This window comes from Terrapene carolina, unplaced genomic scaffold (genome assembly GCF_002925995.2).
Source record: "Terrapene carolina triunguis isolate 2854851 unplaced genomic scaffold, T_m_triunguis-2.0 Scaffold16, whole genome shotgun sequence".
Taxonomy (NCBI): Eukaryota; Metazoa; Chordata; order Testudines; family Emydidae; genus Terrapene; species Terrapene triunguis.
The window spans coordinates 1,031,093-1,050,416 of record NW_020664367.1 but is presented as its reverse complement, the minus strand read 5'-3'; the positions used below and the strand labels follow the sequence as shown (position 1 = coordinate 1,050,416).

The 19,324-nt window shown below is 40.6% G+C and overlaps 1 protein-coding gene across 1 annotated transcript in view; it reads left to right on the top strand.

Moving 5' to 3' along the window:
- The window catches only part of RB1 (RB transcriptional corepressor 1), a 169,220-nt gene extending 150,117 nt beyond the window's left edge, over positions 1–19,103 (top strand). The window contains exons 19-26 of the mRNA XM_026657614.1: positions 687–832; positions 1,565–1,669; positions 7,836–7,949; positions 8,058–8,224; positions 9,281–9,311; positions 9,659–9,801; positions 10,486–10,535; positions 17,484–19,103. Coding sequence (XP_026513399.1) covers positions 687–832; positions 1,565–1,669; positions 7,836–7,949; positions 8,058–8,224; positions 9,281–9,311; positions 9,659–9,801; positions 10,486–10,535; positions 17,484–17,557 — 830 coding nt within the window. The 3' untranslated portion in view covers positions 17,558–19,103. The remainder of the gene's footprint in view (positions 1–686; positions 833–1,564; positions 1,670–7,835; positions 7,950–8,057; positions 8,225–9,280; positions 9,312–9,658; positions 9,802–10,485; positions 10,536–17,483) is intronic.
- Positions 19,104–19,324: the final 221 nt, after the last annotated feature.

Sequence of the window (19,324 nt, the reverse complement as noted above, 5' to 3'; positions counted from 1 at the left end):
GTATTAGGAAAGTCTTAGTACAATACCAGAAGATGAATATGTGTGTTCTACACATATTGTAGCCTAAAGGTAAAAATTAATTTATAAGCAGGCAGACTTGTGCAGTCTCACATTGATTTAGGCTTTGAGCTATTGTAATATGATGCTTGCAAAATTTAGTCTAAGTGTAGTTGCCAGAATGTTAATTTGGATTGAAAATTCCTATAAACCAACCTACAGGAAATACTGGTGCATATACCCCGTGTTCTATACAGACACATACTAATCTCATCAGACATAATATGCAAGCAAAGACAAGGAAAATCCCAACCCCCTCAATGAAATAACCTTGTCTACCGAGTCGGTTTTGTTGTTAATGTGTGATGGTCATGAATAATGCCAGTGTATTGAAACCTTCAGTGTAGCAGCAATACAATGACAGATCATGCGCTTTGCAAAAGGAAATCATCTCCACCATGTGTCTTCTTCTGGCATATGCTTCTGACATCATGGGTCATTACTGAAGACTAAATCTGGGACTCCTTTGCTAAAAGCATGAGCCATCCCTACTTGAGCTAAAGAGAAACTCTACCTGCTAGAGAAGTCACTCACCCTCTGATACAGCAATTAAAGGCAGGCACTCTGAACAGTGGCCTATACAAGTTTCTCTATTACCAATGTGATTAATTTTTCTTCCTTCTCTCAAGTGTATCGGCTGGCATATCTTCGATTAAATACCCTCTGCTTACGGCTTCTGTTTGACCACCCTGAACTAGAACACTTGATCTGGACCCTTTTTCAGCACACATTGCAAAATGAATATGAACTTATGAAAGACAGGCACTTAGACCAGGTAATATAAATCAATGAGATTTATATTTGCTTTTCAGCAAAATGTTGCTTTTCAGTTTTTCATCTGTTAAATTCTGGTATGAGGTTTTTATTTCCCACAAGAGGCAGATTATTCAAAGCAGAAATTAGTTTAATACAGTGAACTGATGTATTTAAGAAGGCCTCAATTTACTTTTAACTACTGAAAGTTATTTATGCTGTAACGTCAAAGGCATAGCATGTGTCATCAAAAAAATCTGAAAAGTAGTGAGTAAAGGCCGAAGTTTACTGTGAATACATTAATTTTGCCCAGGGAAGTCAATACTAACTAATCCACATTTTGTCTTTCTACCCTAAAATTTCAGCTTTATACTGTATCTAAATGTGAACTTGAAAAATATTACCATTTTTGTTTAGTGAACTTTTTTGCAAAAAGAAGGGGACATTGGTTTGCCTTTTTTGTTTTTGTTTTCTCCTCCAAGGATTGGTATGGGATGGAATGACATGTAGATAATTGATTTAGCTCAGTATAGGAATCCTAGAGCTACTGATCTTCACCTTCATTTCTAGTAACCAATCCTGACTTCACTGAAGTCAATGGCAAAACTCTCATTGACCTCCATGTAGCTGGACTGCACCCCATGTAAATAGAAAAACATGTAAGAATATAGGGGAGGGGGGAAAGGTGCTTTCTCAATCTGAAGTATAACAACATTTGCTGCATTTCTGATTCTTCTTGTTGTTTCTTTAATAGATCATGATGTGTTCCATGTATGGCATATGCAAAGTAAAGAACGTAGATCTTAGGTTTAAAATCATTGTTACAGCATACAAGGAGCTCACCAATACAAATCAAGAGGTATGTAAAATCTTTAAGTATTAGTCATCCATGAATATTGTAACAATGGCGTTTTTAAAGTCAGGTGGAATTTCTTCGCAGGTCCACATTTTGTTGAGGAGTTGGCAAAGTTTGTGCTGGAGCATTGTTCCACCAGCTTTAAAAACCTCAGCTGAGATGCTGTCTGAGTCATTTTTTTTCTAAGTGATGGCACGCCGGACTTCCTCAGAAGATGGGGGATCAGCAAGGTGTTCCATTGCTGAGCGTTGTGGAATATAGACTATGGCAGTGGTGGGCAATCTGTGGCCCAGCAGGGTAAGCTGACTGTGGGCCTCGAGACATTTTGCGGCTCCCAATGGCCGCGGTTTGCTGTTCCCAGCCAATGGGAGCTGCAGGAAGCGGCGGCCAGCATGTCCCTGTGGCCCACCGCTTCCTGCAGCTCCCATTGGCTGGGAACAGCGAACTGCGGCCACTGGTTGCCGTGGGGGGCCGTGCCTGCGGATGGTCAACGTCCGCAAAATGTCTCGTGGGCCACAATCAGTTTACCCTGATGGGCCACAGGTTGCCCACCACTGCTGTATGGTGTCTTCAGATACCATGGATTCACGGCTTAGTAGGCTCTCAAAGTGCTCCTTCCAGCGTTGTTTAATGGCCGCATTGTCCTTGAGGAGGGTGAAGCCACCCTGGGAACGTAAAGGGGTTGGGCCTTTGGAGCCTGGCCTTTGTTGCTTGAAAGAAGCTTTTCATGTCATCCTGGTCTACGAAACCCTGGATCTCAGAGGTCTTCTCTTGCCACCACTTATTTTTGATGTCACATAGCCTCCTCTGGACTTCAGCTTTGAGCAGGTGATAAGCCTCATGTTTTCGTTGTTTAGAGGAATTATCTTGCCAGTTACAAAATGCAGTTCTTTTCTGTTGAATTAATGCTAGGATTTTCTCATTGTTTTCATCAAACTAGTCTTGGTGCCGATTAGTGGAATATCCTATAGTTTCAGCACATGCACTGTGAATGGTATTTTTAAGTTGATCCCAGTGCTCTTGAATATCAATGATGTTACCAGGCAAGTTAGAGAGTTTCTCAGACAGGTGTTGCTGGAACATCTCACAGCTGGCTTGGTCTTGAAGTGCTTTGACGTTGTACCACTTTTGCTTAGTCTTTGGGTGTTTGCGGTGTGGTGGAGTGAGCTGCAGGTACATGATTGATCTTACTAATTGATGGTCTGTCCAACAGTGATCTGTACCTCTCCTGGCTCGTGTGATACGGACATCGGCATAATCTCGGGTTCTGACTATAACATAGTCAAGGAAGTGCCAATGTTTGGACTGAGGATGTTTCCAGGTGGTATATTTGTTACTCTGCCTAAAAATGGTATCTGTGATGAGCAGGTCATGTTCCACACATTTGCTGGGGAGGAGAATACAATTGGGGTTTACATTTGCCAGCCCTTCTTTGCCTATTGTGCTGCTCCAGAGTTGGGAGTCCCATCTGACTCGGGCATTGAAATCTTCCAGGAGGATGAGTTTGTCTGACTTAGGTGTGGCTGTGAGGATTGCATCGAGAGCACTATGAAACTGCTCCTTGTTGTCTTCCTCATCATCAAGTGTTGGGATATATGCACTGATGACCGTGGCATATTGGTGTTGCTGAGCTTGAGCCGAGTCAAGAGATGCTCGTTAATCCCCATGGGAAGCTCCAAAAGCTGACTGGTGATCTTATTTTTGATGACAAAGCCAATCCCATGAATGTGTCTCTCTTCAGGTGGCTTTCCTTTCCAAAAGAAGGTGTAGCGACCACCATCCTCTTTAAATTGGCCCTCATCACCCCAGCAGGTCTCACTAAGAGCTGCAATGTCAATGTTGCGTCTTGCCAGTTCTCTGGCAATTATGGCAGTTCTTCTTTCTGGGCATTCACTGTGCTGAGATCTTTGTGCAGGAGCTACAGAGGTATTGTCCTCCTCTCCATTGCAGGGCAGATCCTTGTCTGGATCCTACTAAACCACCTTCTCCCCCTTGCTGAGGAACTCCTCCCTGAATCACAGTGTGGCTTCAGGCCATCCTGAGGCACAACTGACGTGATCTTTGTGGCATGACAGATTCAGGACAAACATAGAGAGCAACACCAGGAACTGTTCATGGCATTCATTGATCTAACCAAGGCCTTTGACTCTACCAATTGTAATGCCCTATGGAAGATGCTGTGTAGGTTTGGCTGTCCACAGAAATTCATTTCCATCATCAGACTACTCCATGATGGGATGACTGCCACCATTCTGTGCAACGGCTCAGAGACTGAACCATTCATCATTCGCACTGGTGTCAAGCAGGGCTGTGTCATTGCTCCAACACTCTTCTCCATTTACCTTGCTGTGATCCTGATTCTCATCCGTGACTGCCTTCCTGGTGGAATCGGGATTGAGTATCATATGGATGGTCAACTCCTAGCTCAGTGGTTTGAGCATTGGCCTGCTAAACCCAGGGTTATGAGTTCAATCCTTGAGAGGGTCATTTAGGGCAAAAATCTGTCTGGGGATTGGTCCTGCTTTGAGCAGGGGGTTGGATTAGATGACCTCCTGAGGTCCCGTCCAACCCTGATATTCTATGATAAATCTATGATAATCTCAGACGCCTCCAAACTCTAAGATCACGAGAATCAGCATCACTGACCTTCAGTATGCAGATGACTGTGTCATTCTCACACACACAGAGGCCGACCTGCAAAGTACCTTAAATGTTTTTGCAGATGCCTATCTGGATCTCTCTCTCTCAATGTTGGGAAAACCAAGGTACTCTACCAGCCCTCACCTGCACAAACTACTCTTCGTACTACACAAATCACCATCAGCGGAGAACCCCTGGAAAATGTGGACCATTTTCCATACCTTGGCAGCCACATCTCCCAAATAGCCAGCATTGACACAGAAATTGTATACATAATCGGCTGTGCCAGCACATCCTTTGGAAGACTACTCAAACGAGTCTTCAATTATAGGGATCTCTAAACAGGCACCAAGATCTTGGTTTACAAAGCAGTTGTCATCCCCACTCTTCTCTATGTGTGTGAGACCTGGGTAACCTATAGATGACATATTAAGTGGCTGGAATGTTTCCAACAGCGCTGCCTCACGAGGATTTCCAGGATCAGCTGGGAGGACCGACGCACTAACATTAGCGTTCTCTCTGCAGTCAACATCAGCAGTATAGAAGGGCAGGTCATGAAACACCAACTCCACTGGGCTGGCCACTGTGAACGTAGGCCTGACACTCACCTCCTGAAGCAAGTACTCTTCTCTCGGTTAAAGAAGGTAAGAAGGACTCGCAGAGAGCAGCGGAAGCATTTCAAAGACATACTGAAAGTACACCTTAAAAAGGGTGGCATCAACCCAACAAACTGAGAGGACTCGACACAGAACAGAACACAGAGGCACCACTGCTCACTTTGAGGAGAACAGACGTGCTCATGAGACAGAGAAGTGACAAAGGAGGGGGGAAAGGGCACAACAGTCCAGCCAACAACTGTCGTCTCCAAGATTACACTGGTCACTTCTGTGGGAAAATCTGCAGGGCACGAATTGGGCTCCTCAGCCACTTAAAAACCCACCAATGAACTCCCTTGGCAGACATCATCCTCGCATCGAGGGATAGCTGAAGAAGAGTCATCCATAAACATTTGTTATAACGTTGCGCATGTCCCTCCAAGGATCTCCAAGTCCAGTGTGTCATCTTCATTCTACCTACGAGGGAACTGACACTCAGAGGTTAAATGACTTACCAAGGTCACACAAAAGTATGTGGCAAACACATTTATTTTGATAACTCTCCTCAAAGAAGCAAACCATAGTTTTTATTAAAGATACTCATCCTGTGAAAAAAATAGAGTGTGATTATGTAAATTAAAGACTAGTGGTCAGATTTACAAAGATATTTAGGTGCCTATAAAGGCAAATACACACCTGGCAGAATTTTCAAAAGTACCCAAGCAGGTAAGGCAGGCACTAAACTCCCATTGGAAGATTAGTGCCTAGCATGTTGAAGTGCTTTTGAAAATCCCGTTAGGTGTCTATATGTAACTTTAGGTACTAAATGTATTTGTAAATCTGGTCCTCTGTTCATAATACACATGCACATGAGGGCCTAAATAAGGATGCATGGGCAAACTTAATTCTAGCATTTCCTACCTTTTGAATTCAATCTTGACAGTCCTTTACTGTAGTTTTAGTCTGTAATCATAAGTACTTATGCGGTGCTTTACATCTTCAAAGCGTTGAAACAAACAGGTGAAGTGGCTTGTCCACATTAACAGTCAGTGGTGAAACTGTGATTAGAACTCAGGGGATTCTGCAGCCTTCTCCTGTGCTCTAGCCACCAGATTACATTGCATCTCAAAGAGCAAATGTTTGCCTAAATTAGCTGATGCTATCAGCTGTCATTTGATAGCACAAATCCAAGTATGGTGATTGTTATATTTTTTGTTACAAAAGAGTGAACTATTTTTGCAATATTTTCAGTTTTAAAATCTTTGTTTTCTGTACGTACTCTGTTCTGTTTAGTGGCCACATCTTGCTCTTCTTACTTCTGGAAATAATTCCATCGAGGTCCATGGGACTACTGCGGTGAACAAACAGAGCAGCATTTAGCCCCAAATAAGCAATATTGCTCAAAATGTGTCTGTGTCTTCTTTAACAGAACAACAGTATGGTTAAACCTGTCTAAATGACTACTTGAGTAACCAACAAAGGGGTGTTTTAGGGGAGGTGGGTCTTTCACTAAAATGTGATTGAGAACCTTATTTGAACAGCTAAAGGGAATCCAATACATTAAATCAGACTTATCTGATAGCAAAGATTATTTCATTGGTTCAAAGAGTTTAAAATATAAATATTTAAAGATTTTTTTATTTATGAAAAGTCACTTATAGCCAAGGCAGTTGTCCACTAATTGCCTTAGATGTAAGTGAAATAAAAATGTAAGGTTTGTTATATTAAACTGCTGGATGTTTCAGTGGAAAACTTAAAAGAATGCACAGAACTATGCAAGGTGTACTGTTTCCTGTTCATGAACTGTGTGTATGCAGCATGTGGCCCTATGAACACTGATGTTAAGAGCAGATAAATTGGTCTTTTAGAATAGGGTGTTGCTGTAGGTGGGAGCCAGTTGGTGAGGTTGGAAAGATGATTATTTAAGTTCTGATTATTCTAATAATTTATGGATGTGCTTAAGTCCCATTGATTTCAGTCAGAATTATAGCAAGTGGGATGTAAGCACATGCTTATGTGTTTTGCTGAATTGGGGCTGTAACATGCTAAGGGTTACCTTTGGGTGGTTGCTGTGGCCAAGTGGGCTATCACACAGGTTTCACTGTAAATTTATTTAAAAAACCTGATTGTCTAAAAAAAACTTCTTCATATTTTAAAATACAAATGAAAATTCTTTAACGATACCATACAGAGAAGATTCTCATACTTGAGTTTCATGGTTCCAGCATCAGACATAAAGAAATTCCCTTTGCCTTTACGGGCTAGTCTGCGCTGAGGGTACTTGGAACTAGAAGTGAGATTCACAGCTCACATACACGTTCTCACACTACCTCTCATCGAGGTAGTATGCTAAAAATAGTAGTGTCACCACAGTAGCACAGGCAGTGGCAAGCCGCAGTATGGGCTAGCCATCCTGAGTACAAACCTGTGGGTATGTACTCAGGGTGGCTATCCTGTGCCGCCGTTGCCTGTGCTACCATGGCTACACTGCTATTTTTAGCATGCTAACTTGACGCGAGCTAGTGTGAGTATGTGTTCGTGAACTGGGAATCGCACCCCTTGCTCCAAGTGAAGACAAAGCCTAAGTGTTTGCACTGAGGTAACTAAATTGGTAGAAAAACCAATTCCATTAAATTGGTGCAGCTCGTGACTGTGAATGCAGTTCTTCTGATACAAACACATTAATATTGGTATAACTGTGTCTGATTAGGGGGTCCAAGGTCACTATGTCAGTATTTCTACCGATTTACTTAAATCTGCAAAAACTGAGTGTAGAAAAGCCCTAAGCAGCAGTGCTGTCAGCTAGCACACAAGACACAAACACCCTTAACTATTAGCCAGTGCTAATTTAAATAAATGGTGCATGTTGTGGGAACTGGACTGAAATTCAAATTTAAGATTATTTTTAATATATAATTTTTAACCCTTTGTAGACTTTCAAACGAGTGCTGATCAGGGAAGGACAATATGACTCCATTATCGTCTTCTACAACTTAGTGTTTATGCAGAAACTGAAAACTAACATTTTGCAGTATGCCTCCAATAGGGTGAGTTGTTGATCTCCTATATATTTGTTGTGCTGAAAGTTAATCAGTTCACTGACTTCAAATATTATATTGTAATGATTAAATATCCTACTTACTCTTTCGTCATAGCCTCCCACCTTGTCACCTATCCCCCACATTCCTCGAAGTCCTTACAAGTTTTCTAATTCTCCCCTACGTGTCCCTGCTGGAAATAACATCTACATCTCACCCTTGAAGAGTCCATACAAATTCTCTGAAGGCATGTTGTCACCCACAAAGATGACTCCAAGATCCAGGTTGGTAATAAACAATTCTCTGAGCAGGTGACAGTAACAAATAAGTATTTAATTCAAGCAAGTTAGGAAATTATACACTGTGATTTTGTTAGATATCAATGGCTATAGCTCTTTCTTTTGGTCCAAAGTTTGAGCCCTATTTTGCAACCTTTACTTAGAATGAGGCCTTTTAGTTTGTAACCAATCCACTGGAAGATGGATTTGGTATGAAATAGAAACATCGCTTCTTAGATGTGCCGCATTTGATTTGATATATATTTTCACTGTCTATGTATATCATATTCATGTAAAATGTGAACTACTTGAGTGCAACCAGCATGTGCACTGATGGCTCAGAGGACTCGTAATGGGTCAGCAGTCTAGCTTTATGCTACTAGTTTTTGATTCCGCCAAGGATGGTAGCAATTGAACATCATTCGTTGCCACACTCTGGCTGTTTGGCCTCTGCAAAATAAGTTTGTTGTCTTAGTCTAGTGCCTAGTGAACACCATCACAACAGGCCCCCTCGTGGGCAGGCTCAGCACAGAGGCCAAGGATTGCATGGGCATGGACATGAAAAAGTTACAAATATCATTGTATGTTTTAGGTTAAACTCCTGCTATGATTTTGGTTAGCAAACATCTAAAGGTAATGATCAAAGGAAGGGCATGTCTGGGCTACCCACCTACTGAGAAGGGGGGTGTTCCTGTCAAAAAGCATGGGATGGACTAAGCGGGCCTCTAATTCTCTCCAATTCCACAATTTCTCTTCCACGTTCACTTCAAGGTGATTCTAATTTGGTGGTTCAGCACTTCCTCGTTCTGTCTAGAATTGTAAACGTTTAAGAAGAAATTGTTAAAGTTGTGGTGAATGTTTTGCCCTCATTGAATGCTTAGCATATTTTTATGCTAAGAGATAAGGGAGCGATTTCTTTAGTTTAATATGCCAATGTCTTAGAAAGCATATGTTCTCTTCACTAGTTTCATGCCAAATTGTGCAAGTTTGTGAGTGTTTCTGTCTTTTCACTGATAAATAAGGCTTTATCTTTAAAGGTTGTCTTATTGTTTGTCTTGACAGAATCCTGGTGTCAATTGGTGAATCATTTGGGGTGAGCGTAAGTTTTTGAATGTCAAATCTTGTATATATATAGAAAAACATTTGGAAGGAATGTGCAGTTTTCTGTTTTGTAGAACTGGTCGGTGTCACTGCTTTAGTTGAGTGTGTTGTGGAATTTGTAAACACAAAGATTGCTGGAGCACTTGCTAGCATCTCTGAAATAGCCTGAATTTATAAAAAAAATCTTCCATTATATATTAGGGTAGTTTGGGAAAGTTTTAAAGAGCTCTTAAAAGACAGCAGATATCTAGAACTCTGAAAAATTGATTTTTGGCTAGTAGTCTGGAAGATGTACATAGTTAACTGGGAATGATTTTTATGATCTTCTTGTAATCCCAGACTTCTGAGAAGTTTCAGAAAATAAACCAAATGGTGGGTAGCAGTGATCGTCAGCTGAAACGCAGTGCTGAAGTAAGCACTGCCCCTAAACCTCTGAAGAGACTTCGCTTTGATATAGAAGGACAGGATGAGGCAGATGGAAGGTAGGATATAGTTCTTAACTTGTCATGAAGCTACATGTACTTTTATTTCTGGAGGCCTATAACATAAGGTTTAGCAAAATAATAACAAAGGAAACAAGCTACCATCATACAGAGGTACTATGTCTTAGCTAATGTATGTATGCAGTGTTATTGTAGCTGTGTTGTCAAAATTCAGTATTTTCCTGTTCTGTTTCTCAGACCTGAAGAAGAGCTCTGCGTAAGCTCGAAAGCTTGTCTCTCTCACTAACAGAAGTTGATCCAATAAAAGATATTACCTCTCTTTACCTAATATATGGAATAATATAAAATCTTTAGTGATAGATTTTAGCCTAGTGCTTCTTGAATCTGAATCTCTCTAGTGTCAGGAGCAAGTGTCTCTCCTGCTGACAGCAAGTACAGTACTGGGTGCTAGACCAGAATTGGATATTAAACTACTGTCTCAAGTGGCTTTGGTCAAACTTAGCAAACTTGAAGATAAAACTGAGTATCAGAAAGCTAATAACTCTTGAATCAGCTTTAGTATGCAGAAAAAAATACTAGGGCTGGGTTTGCATTTTTTACAAGAAACCAGAAAGAGGTGGTGACGGTGCTGATGTGAACTAACTACAGTTAGTAACTTGCTTTATTTAGACAAAAATAAAAAGAACATACTAATTGCTTCAATGAAATGTTTTCTGTCCGCAGCAAACACCTTCCTGGAGAGTCCAAATTCCAGCAAAAGCTTGCAGAAATGAGTAAGTATTGTCTACTGTAGTAAATGAGTAGAAATGACAGTCTTGGATAAAAAAGGTTGTTTCCCTGCATGCCAACTTCTCCGAATAAAAACCTTGCTAAACATCTACATAATTTAAGTAACAGCAGGAATTACTGGGTACATTTATTAACTTACTCAATCTTACAGCGTTTCCATCTGATCTTGAAAATGTAGTTTAAAATGGAAATACTGGGCCACCATTTCAAGTGTGCTAACTGACCTAGATCTCATGTAAGATAGACATTTCCTGTAGATAGTGTCTGAACATGACAAATTTTTCTTAAACATTGGCATTCTTAGACTGAAGGTTTCTAAATAAATACTGCCCTTAATACGGTTCTAAGTAATATGCAAAAGATTTGTTGTAGTAAATTTATCATTTGCTTTTGGATAGAAAGGGGATCTTAAGAGATGTATAGTATATGCTCAGTCTGTAGTTGGGATCTATTATATGGAGTTGTATGGCACATTTTTGAAGAGGATAGGGAGGAATCATACTATATACTGCCCTGGGACACAACAGAACTCTCATGGTAGATATCTGGGGGATTTGGTGAGGCTTGAGGGCAAGACATAACTGTGTTACAGCCGAATTAGTGCTAACTTTCTTTTCAGACCTTCAGATGTTGTTTGTGACAACTTGTGTGAGTCTGACCTATAAAAGAGTATTGAACTGAAAGCTTTAATACTGAATGTGAAAACGGATGTTTAGCCTCTCTTAAATTATTTAACTGTAAGCATGGTTTACCGGTTATAAAAATTGCACTTAACCTCAAAAGAGTTGCATTTAACTTGATTTGGTAACTGATCTAATCTTTCTAAGTTAGTTCCAGAAATAAACTGCTCAGTACAGTGAATGTTAAACAATGGTGTTTGTAGTGCTTAAGCAGTTTTTGTAAAGTCTGGTAAATAAGTGTTGCTGTGCTGGTTTCTTTTGGAACTGTTGGTTTTGCCAATAAATGCTATAATACACAAAAATAAAAATAAAATACATGTACAAAAACCAAAGTACAATCCACCAGAGGTGCTCTGGTGAACAAGTGTTTCCAGCTACCTTATGGTCCAGTAGCAATGCTGTCTCAGAGGCAACTGCAGTTAACACCCTAGGGTGGAAAAGGTTTTAGTATGGAGGCAGATTTGGTGGAAATTCTTGAGTACGACTGCTCCCTACTACCGCCTCCCTTCCAGGCCCCCCACAACACACACAAAAAACCCCTAACACCTTCCATGACATCATTTTTGTGTAAGGAAAGCTGCCACTCCTACGCCCCACTCCCCTAAAAATTACTACAATTTACATAGGATGTGTCCAGTGATCCCTACATGTGGTCTGGCTCCCCTTTCATTGGTCAGTGGAGGTAGGGAGACCCTTTCATTTGAGAGCCCACCCCCATCTATGTTCCTTCAAGTGTCTGGATCCATTGTAGAGATTTGTATCAGAGGGGTAGCCGTGTTAGTCTGAATCTGAAAAAAGCAACAGAGGGTCCTGTGGCACCTTTAAGACTAACAGAAGTATTGGGAGCATAAGCTTTCGTGGGTAAGAACCTCACTTCTTCAGATGCACTTGCATTGGATCTCAAAACATCTTTCCATCTGCTAAATTCTATCTTGGAATTTCACCAGCAATAGCTCTACTTTGATTCATCTTCTGTCCCCCCTTGCTTCCCAGTACAGACTTGCATGTCTTCTAGCTGGAGTATTGGAGCAAATGTTTGCAGAAAGTATGGAGACAATCTGCAGTCTGGGGCCCTCTTCTTCTACAGGACCTGATGCCTCTTCTGCTCACAGATTTCTCAGTTGGACTGGGAACTGAATGAGCTAAATGAAGAGCAGAAGTTTAGGAAGTGGCTGGACCCCTTGAGAGACCAGAAGCAGCAGGAGACCCACCAAAACACAAAAACCCACTGCCCAGCAATGCTATCACATCAGAGAGACACAGAGCTACTGTAGTGGTACTCCACTAATCACAGAAATACCTTCCAAGGGAAAGTTGCAGGGAGGAGGCTCCCTTGCCTAAGAGAAGCTCAGTCCTCCCTTCACTAGCTGAATTTTGCCCATATTCAGTTTCTCATTGATCCCCTTCTCTCAGGCATGCCCATTGAGGTTCTCTGCTGGATATTTGAAGACGAGTTGGAATTATCCCTTAATACCCTTCTGAAAATAATTTAAAAAAAAAGAAAGCTGGGGTCAGTCCAAAGAGAATGGGAAGCAAAAGATTACACTGAATTATACAAATCTTGTGACTGAAGCTCCTTGCAACCAAGGAAATACAAGATGGCCAAAAAACCCGAGGGGAGATCCTGGAAATTCCATCTCTCAAAGGGTCCCAGTAAGAACTCTACTACTATGGTTCAAGGAGACCTACTGGCACTGAGTTTGGAAACAACCCCATTAAAAGACCAAGCCAGAACCATCCTTTGCTGATATATAAATGTTTCTGATCCACTAACAAAAGACATTCTAAATTCACAATCAACATAGCCATAAGAGATTTAATCAACTCAGCATTGGGCCAACTTTCCAAGGGCAGATGTCAAAACAGGCAGATCATGAAACTTTACAACTAATAGCCAAGCTACCAACAGATGGCACAAATATCTAAAAAATCAGGCTGCAGTGGCAGCTGAGACAAAGAAATCTGTCATCCCAACAGAGGGGGATTCGCCTTCCCAGAATTGGGTGGAAAGTAAAAGGCTGCTGGATGCTGAAATTGTAAACTTAGATAGAAAGCAGCCTGAGGATCCATCTCAACAATTCACTTCAACAAAGCCAACCTTGACAAAATACTTAAGAAACTCCACTCCACAAGGGACCTTTGAGCACAAGCACTGTTGAACAAGATCTTGATATCATCTTTCTTCATGCTACTATGGATATCATCATATTCTCAATAAAGGTGCACGGTAATTTTCAGTGTAGCAGAAAGATAGTGCGTATGCAAAACTAAGCACCAACCCATGCTCTTGGTAGCCTCAGCTCGCTTCCAAGAGAGAGATCTTCAGAGGATTTTTCAGTAATGCGGCTGCCAAGCACATAACTGTATGCTACTCATTCACCATTTCAAGGAAGTAGGCATACACACACTTAACGAAGTTGCCCCTCCTTTTAGGCTTTTAGTTACAACAGGTTTAAAGGAACATCCAGAGGTCCATTTGGAAACAGAACCTTCAGAAGATGAGGACCTGAAACACCCACCTTTGAAGTTCACAAATTGAACTGCATAAAATATGCTCTTGAGCAAGAGGTATACTCTCCATTTGGTGGGCATATATCTTTTTCATATAGAAAAGTTTTCAGATCAATAGGTCTTTAAAAATTATTAAAATGTTAGTTGGAGGAATCCCTACATTTGCTTCATACAACTAAGGACAACAAAGAACCCTGAGAAACGGACAATGCAGGCAGCATCAGACTGTGTCCTCTTGATAAGACCAGCCAAACCAATGCTCTTTAAAGAGAGATTCTCTGAAACATATTCCATCTTTATCCTGGGCCTAAAGAGATCTAGAAAAAATCAGAAATGTTTTGAATCTCAAGGCACTCAACAAATGCACAAAATACGGAAAGCTAAAGAGGGACACTGATTTTGGCATCATCCCCGTCTATGAAGAGACTTTCTCTCATCATTAGATCATACAGAGGCAGTCAGTGAAGCGTCTTCAGTTTGACTCAGGATCTGTGGAGACCAGAGATCCCAGGAAATGGTGTCTGCACCCTGAGCTTTCGAACTAATAATATCCTAGATAACCTTTCACCTTTGCAGAAAACCAGCATACCACTGTAGTGCCAGATTTTTCACCTTTTACTCAATCAAATGTTACTTACTTACACAAATAGTCCCTTTTCGTTTAGTAAATAGTATTCAGAGTCAGCAAAGGTTGCAAAACCTCTCCAGAGAGAGGATCTCTGTCCTTGGACTGGTCATCCAAATTCCCTATTATACCTTCTGTCCAATTCCACTACTGTCCAGAGTGGTATAGAAGATCAAACAAGACAGTATAGTGTTGATTGTTCTCCACTGGATCATGAGTCAGAAGTTGTCAGAGCTGACATATCTGACATCCCAGGCCATATTGCATTTGTCATCAAGGAGGAATAACCTACTCTCTCAACATTCTCTCAGAAGTTGAACACAAAGTCCATGATGCTTCTGAATAGGAAGAGATAAAGAAAACAGGCTGGGCAGGAAAAGAGAACACTCCTATTGGCCCGGAAGGAATCATCCTTGAAGGCTTACATTTTTATTTGGAACCTTTTCCAGTTTTTGGTAGAGAGGTTGCAGATATAAAGCAATTCACATCCCATTAGCTCTTTCATCTCATAGTCACCGGAACTGGTGCATAGTACTTAAAGTGCAGATTTCATTAGTATTCAGTCCTTTGTTCCCAGAGGGCCTCTTTGGAAGATCATATTCACATACCTGTTGAAAGCATTAGACCTAAAATGAGATGTCTGATGGGATTTGAGTGGGATTTTCAAAAGTGCTTAGAGTTGGCCTAGCTCTGCTCCCATTGAAGTGAATGGTACAATTCCTCAAATTCAATAGGAGCAGTTAGGCCAATGTGGTACACTTTTGAAGATCCCACCCTTATTTTAGTGCTGCAGGCACTCAACGGTATTACCTTCTTAACTATCAGTGACCTGTTATCTTGGCAGGATTGGGGCTGTATAGCATGCTCCAGCAAGCTGCTATACTGCATATTCCACAGGGACAAAATAATACAGAGGAAGAATTCATCCCAGAAAGTAGCTATTTTTTTTAATACTGACTTCAAGTATGAAAATAAAAAATCAGCTATGCACACTGGATCTCAGGAGAAGATTCATGATACCCTTGAAAAGGACAGAACAGTGGATAAAATGCTTGCGTCTCATCCTGTTTCAATCCCAGACTCAGCAGCATGAAAGCCTATAAAGACACCATTTCCAAATGGCTTAAACTACATTAAAAATGCATACAGAGGACTCACACCTCAGAAGATAAAGGACGACACTCAAGATCAGAAGCCTTCCAGTTATGTGGCTACATGCTACATTCGATGGCGGGTCTCAGATGCAGCTTTTGGTAGAGTGGTACTCTTTAGGCTCCACCTTAATGTGCTTTATCTTTTCAGTCTTCTATCCCTGCTTGTGTCATATAGCCAGGCGGTGAAATCTGTGTTAAAGTCCACCTTTTAAAGCAGTCACATCGAGATGTATTCCTAAACATTTTCCAGTGGAAAGTCACCTGTACTAAATTACTACGAATTATCCCGATACAGCAGCACCTAAGAGAACAGGTGAACTACTTTGGATTTCAGTACCTGGAAGGCATGTGCTCCATTAACTGTATATGCACAGAAGACTGCATTTTGCATAGTTTTGTACATTGCCTTGTTTTAATACTGAAACACCACAGATCAGCTATAATAAACATTTTATGTTCCATTAGATGTGGTTACAGGCAGTCAGATCAATGTTTCTTTCTTCTTTTACAGGTTTCCCTTCAGCTTTTCAAGTAAAATTCTCACCCACCAAATTAAAAACAAAATTACTTTCCCTCTTGAGACCACATCTTGTCAGTCCTCTAAGCCAGTCATTCTCAACCAGTACCTCTGGTTACTCAGAGGTCTTCCAGGGGGTACATCAACTCATCTATATCAGGAGTTCTCAAACTTCATTACACCCATGATCCCCCTCTGACAACAATTACTACATGACCCCAGGAGTGGGGACTGAAGCTTGAGCCCGCTTGAGCCCCACCACCCCAGGGGTGGTCAAAGCCTGAGTGCTGCCACCGTGGGTGGGGGGCCCGAAGCCCAAGCCCCACCGCCCCAGGTAGCGGAACTGTAACCTGAGCCCCGCCACCCAGGTTTCAGCTTCAGTCTTGGGTGGTGAGGCTCAGGCTTCGGCCCCGGGCCCCAGCAAGTCTAACTCCAGCTCTGGCAACCCCATTAAAATAGGATTGTGACCCACTTTGGGGTCCCAACCCACAGTTTGAGAACTGCTGATCTAGATCAGTGTTTCTGAACCTGGGGGTTGCAACCCCCAGGGTGGGGTCACAGGATGGGTTTAGGGGGGTCGCAAGTGCAGGGCCGGCATTAAGAGGTGGCAAGCAGGGCAATTGCCCGGGGCCCCGTGAAGCTAAGTTACATGATTCAGCCCCAGGCAGTGAGGCTTGGGCTTCAGACTCCAGAAAGGGGTACAGGTTGAGAACACTGCTCTCCGTATTGGTTTAACTGTATAGTTTTTCACTGCTTGTCACATCTTGTGTATAAATCAGTGGATATGCCCACCCCTATCCCCACCAAAAAGTTGTTTAACCTATCACATTTTCTTCTCTAAGACAGGTATGTCTGCTGAACCAAACACCTCTACATATCTCTTTGTTAAATTAGGGTAGGGAACTAAAATTTGGTTCAGTCCTGTTTGTAGTTTACGAGTTGATGTTCTAGTATTATATCTAGTTACTTTTTATTAGTGTATGGTTATTAGCCACTGAAGTTTTGGAAAAGTTCCTTTTAGAGGAAGTTGGTGAGTCAGGCTTCCAATGCAGAGCTCTCTTCTGATCGAGGTATTAACGATCTCTGAGCAACAAAAGGACTTGACCCACATATAGGGCTCAGTTGACCTGCTTTATCTCAGGAAAGGGAGAGATAAAGAGTTTGAATACTACAGTAATGGGAGCCAGTATAAGTACACAGAGCTGTACAATGTAAGTACACAGTTCTTTAAGGCTGTAAAAGAAACTGGCAAGTCAGAATTATCCAAGTAATTCAGAAGTAAATATTTGAGTACTTGTGGTTCAAATTAGGGTTTAATTTGTTTAGAAAAGTTGTCAGGCTAAAAGTTAAATTCTTTGTATCATGAATAAATATACCCTTTAAAACTGTTTTGCACAAGTTGATTTACTATAAAAGGTGGTAAAGTTACTGTAACTTTTCTCTAGCGTCTACTCGAACAAGAATGCAAAAGCAAAAACTAAATGATGGAACTGATACATCAGCCACTGAAGAAAAGTGAACATCTTCTCAGGACCATGCGGTGCACTGCATGCTTCTCTGCATTTGTCTTTCTTTTTCAGCCACCATGTTAATTACTTTTTTATGATCAATTGCTAGTTTAAAATGTTTGGCTTTTTTTTTTTTTTTTAACTTCAGTGTTTTTCATTATATTATGCCGTATGATGTAGCATGTACACAATGTAAGCCACTGAGTTTATTAATTTATATATTTTTGAGGATTTGGAAGAGTTTTTCAGCTTCCTATTGCAACATTGTTCATTTAATACCAATTCATTCTACTTATTTTGAACTCTTCTATCAAAAATAAAGTTAGATAGAATGATTTGAAATGCACTAATTCTTTTGTTCATTAGATTTCATTTTAATGTTGGAATTTTATGCACTATTTGCATATTTTGTGAATTAGGGGCCAGATACTGCAACGACTTCTGACTCTGTAGAATTACCATGCTAAGGCCCATTAACTTTACTATGCACGCAGTCATAATTGTTGCAGGATTAGGCCCTGCCATTGTAAGTACAACATGCAAACAAGGTGTAAAGTAAACTCACATAGCCATACTACTGAAACAAATAACAGATACCTCAGGTTCTTAACATCTTCTAGTACTTTTTCCCCTCACAGTTTGAGTGGACAGTTACACTGCTGGTCATCTGTTAGTTTGAACCTAACTGAGTATGAATTACTCAGAGAGTAAGTGTGTTCCAGGGACAGAGTTTTTTCCCCCAAGTACAAAACACTCAAAATGCACTTTCTGATATTTCTGGATCCTGAAAAATAAGAAAAATGCACATGAAATGAAATCATACTGTTACCAATCTGGAGTTTCTTGCAATGACCTCTACAAATACTGATTTGCCTGAAGTCAATGATTTAGCTTACTCAAATTTTGCCAAGAAATGGGAACAGAACCCGACTTTTAGTAACTTAAACCTGTGTGCTTCAAGTTGGCCTCCTAAGAATGAATAGCCTGAGTTCCAAAGTGCACCCAAATTCATATTTAGATCAAGTTTAACATGTGAAGCATCCAGATCTGAAAAATTTGGTCAAAGTCCTCCCTCTCTCCATAAAAGGGCACATCTTTTAAGGCTACTTGAATTATTGCTAAACAAATACATTTTTAAATTAGCTACTCAGTTGTGGGTGTTTTGCTAGTATAAAGGTATCAAAAAGTAATTTACTTCTAGCAGTCTAAAGAACAGCTCGAGCAGAGCTTTCTCATGACTGCTGCCTTTAGAATTATCCATTCATTTTAATGAAGATTTAGTTTTGTGCAACTGCTTAAATTAAAGTAGATACAGTAGAAAAAAAGCACCTGGCTTTTATTACACAGAAACATGTTTTTAAAAAAATCTTGTGTGGGTAACTTATTTGGAAATCTCTTCGTTGAAAATAGAAAATACTTTTGGTAGTGTCATCTGGTTTTTTAAAGATCAGTTTTTGTCAGTCAAAATCTAATTGTAGAGCAATTTTTAAAAACTGTACAACAGTATATTGATTTGGAAATATTTTGATGAACTTTGAAATAAAACAGTTACCTTAAGTTTTAAGTCTGAATATGGTTTCAACTTCCTTAAGTATGTACAGAAGTGTTAGTATCTTAGGTTTCTTTGCCTATTTTTTTTTTTTTGTTTGCAGAGTTTACAGGTGAAATATACTACAAATAATGGGATACACTGTCTTTAAGCTCCATAATTGCAGTTCAAATAGTGCCCAGATCTTAACTTTGCTGGCTAGAGAACTGCAAGGAGTAGTATACTGCGG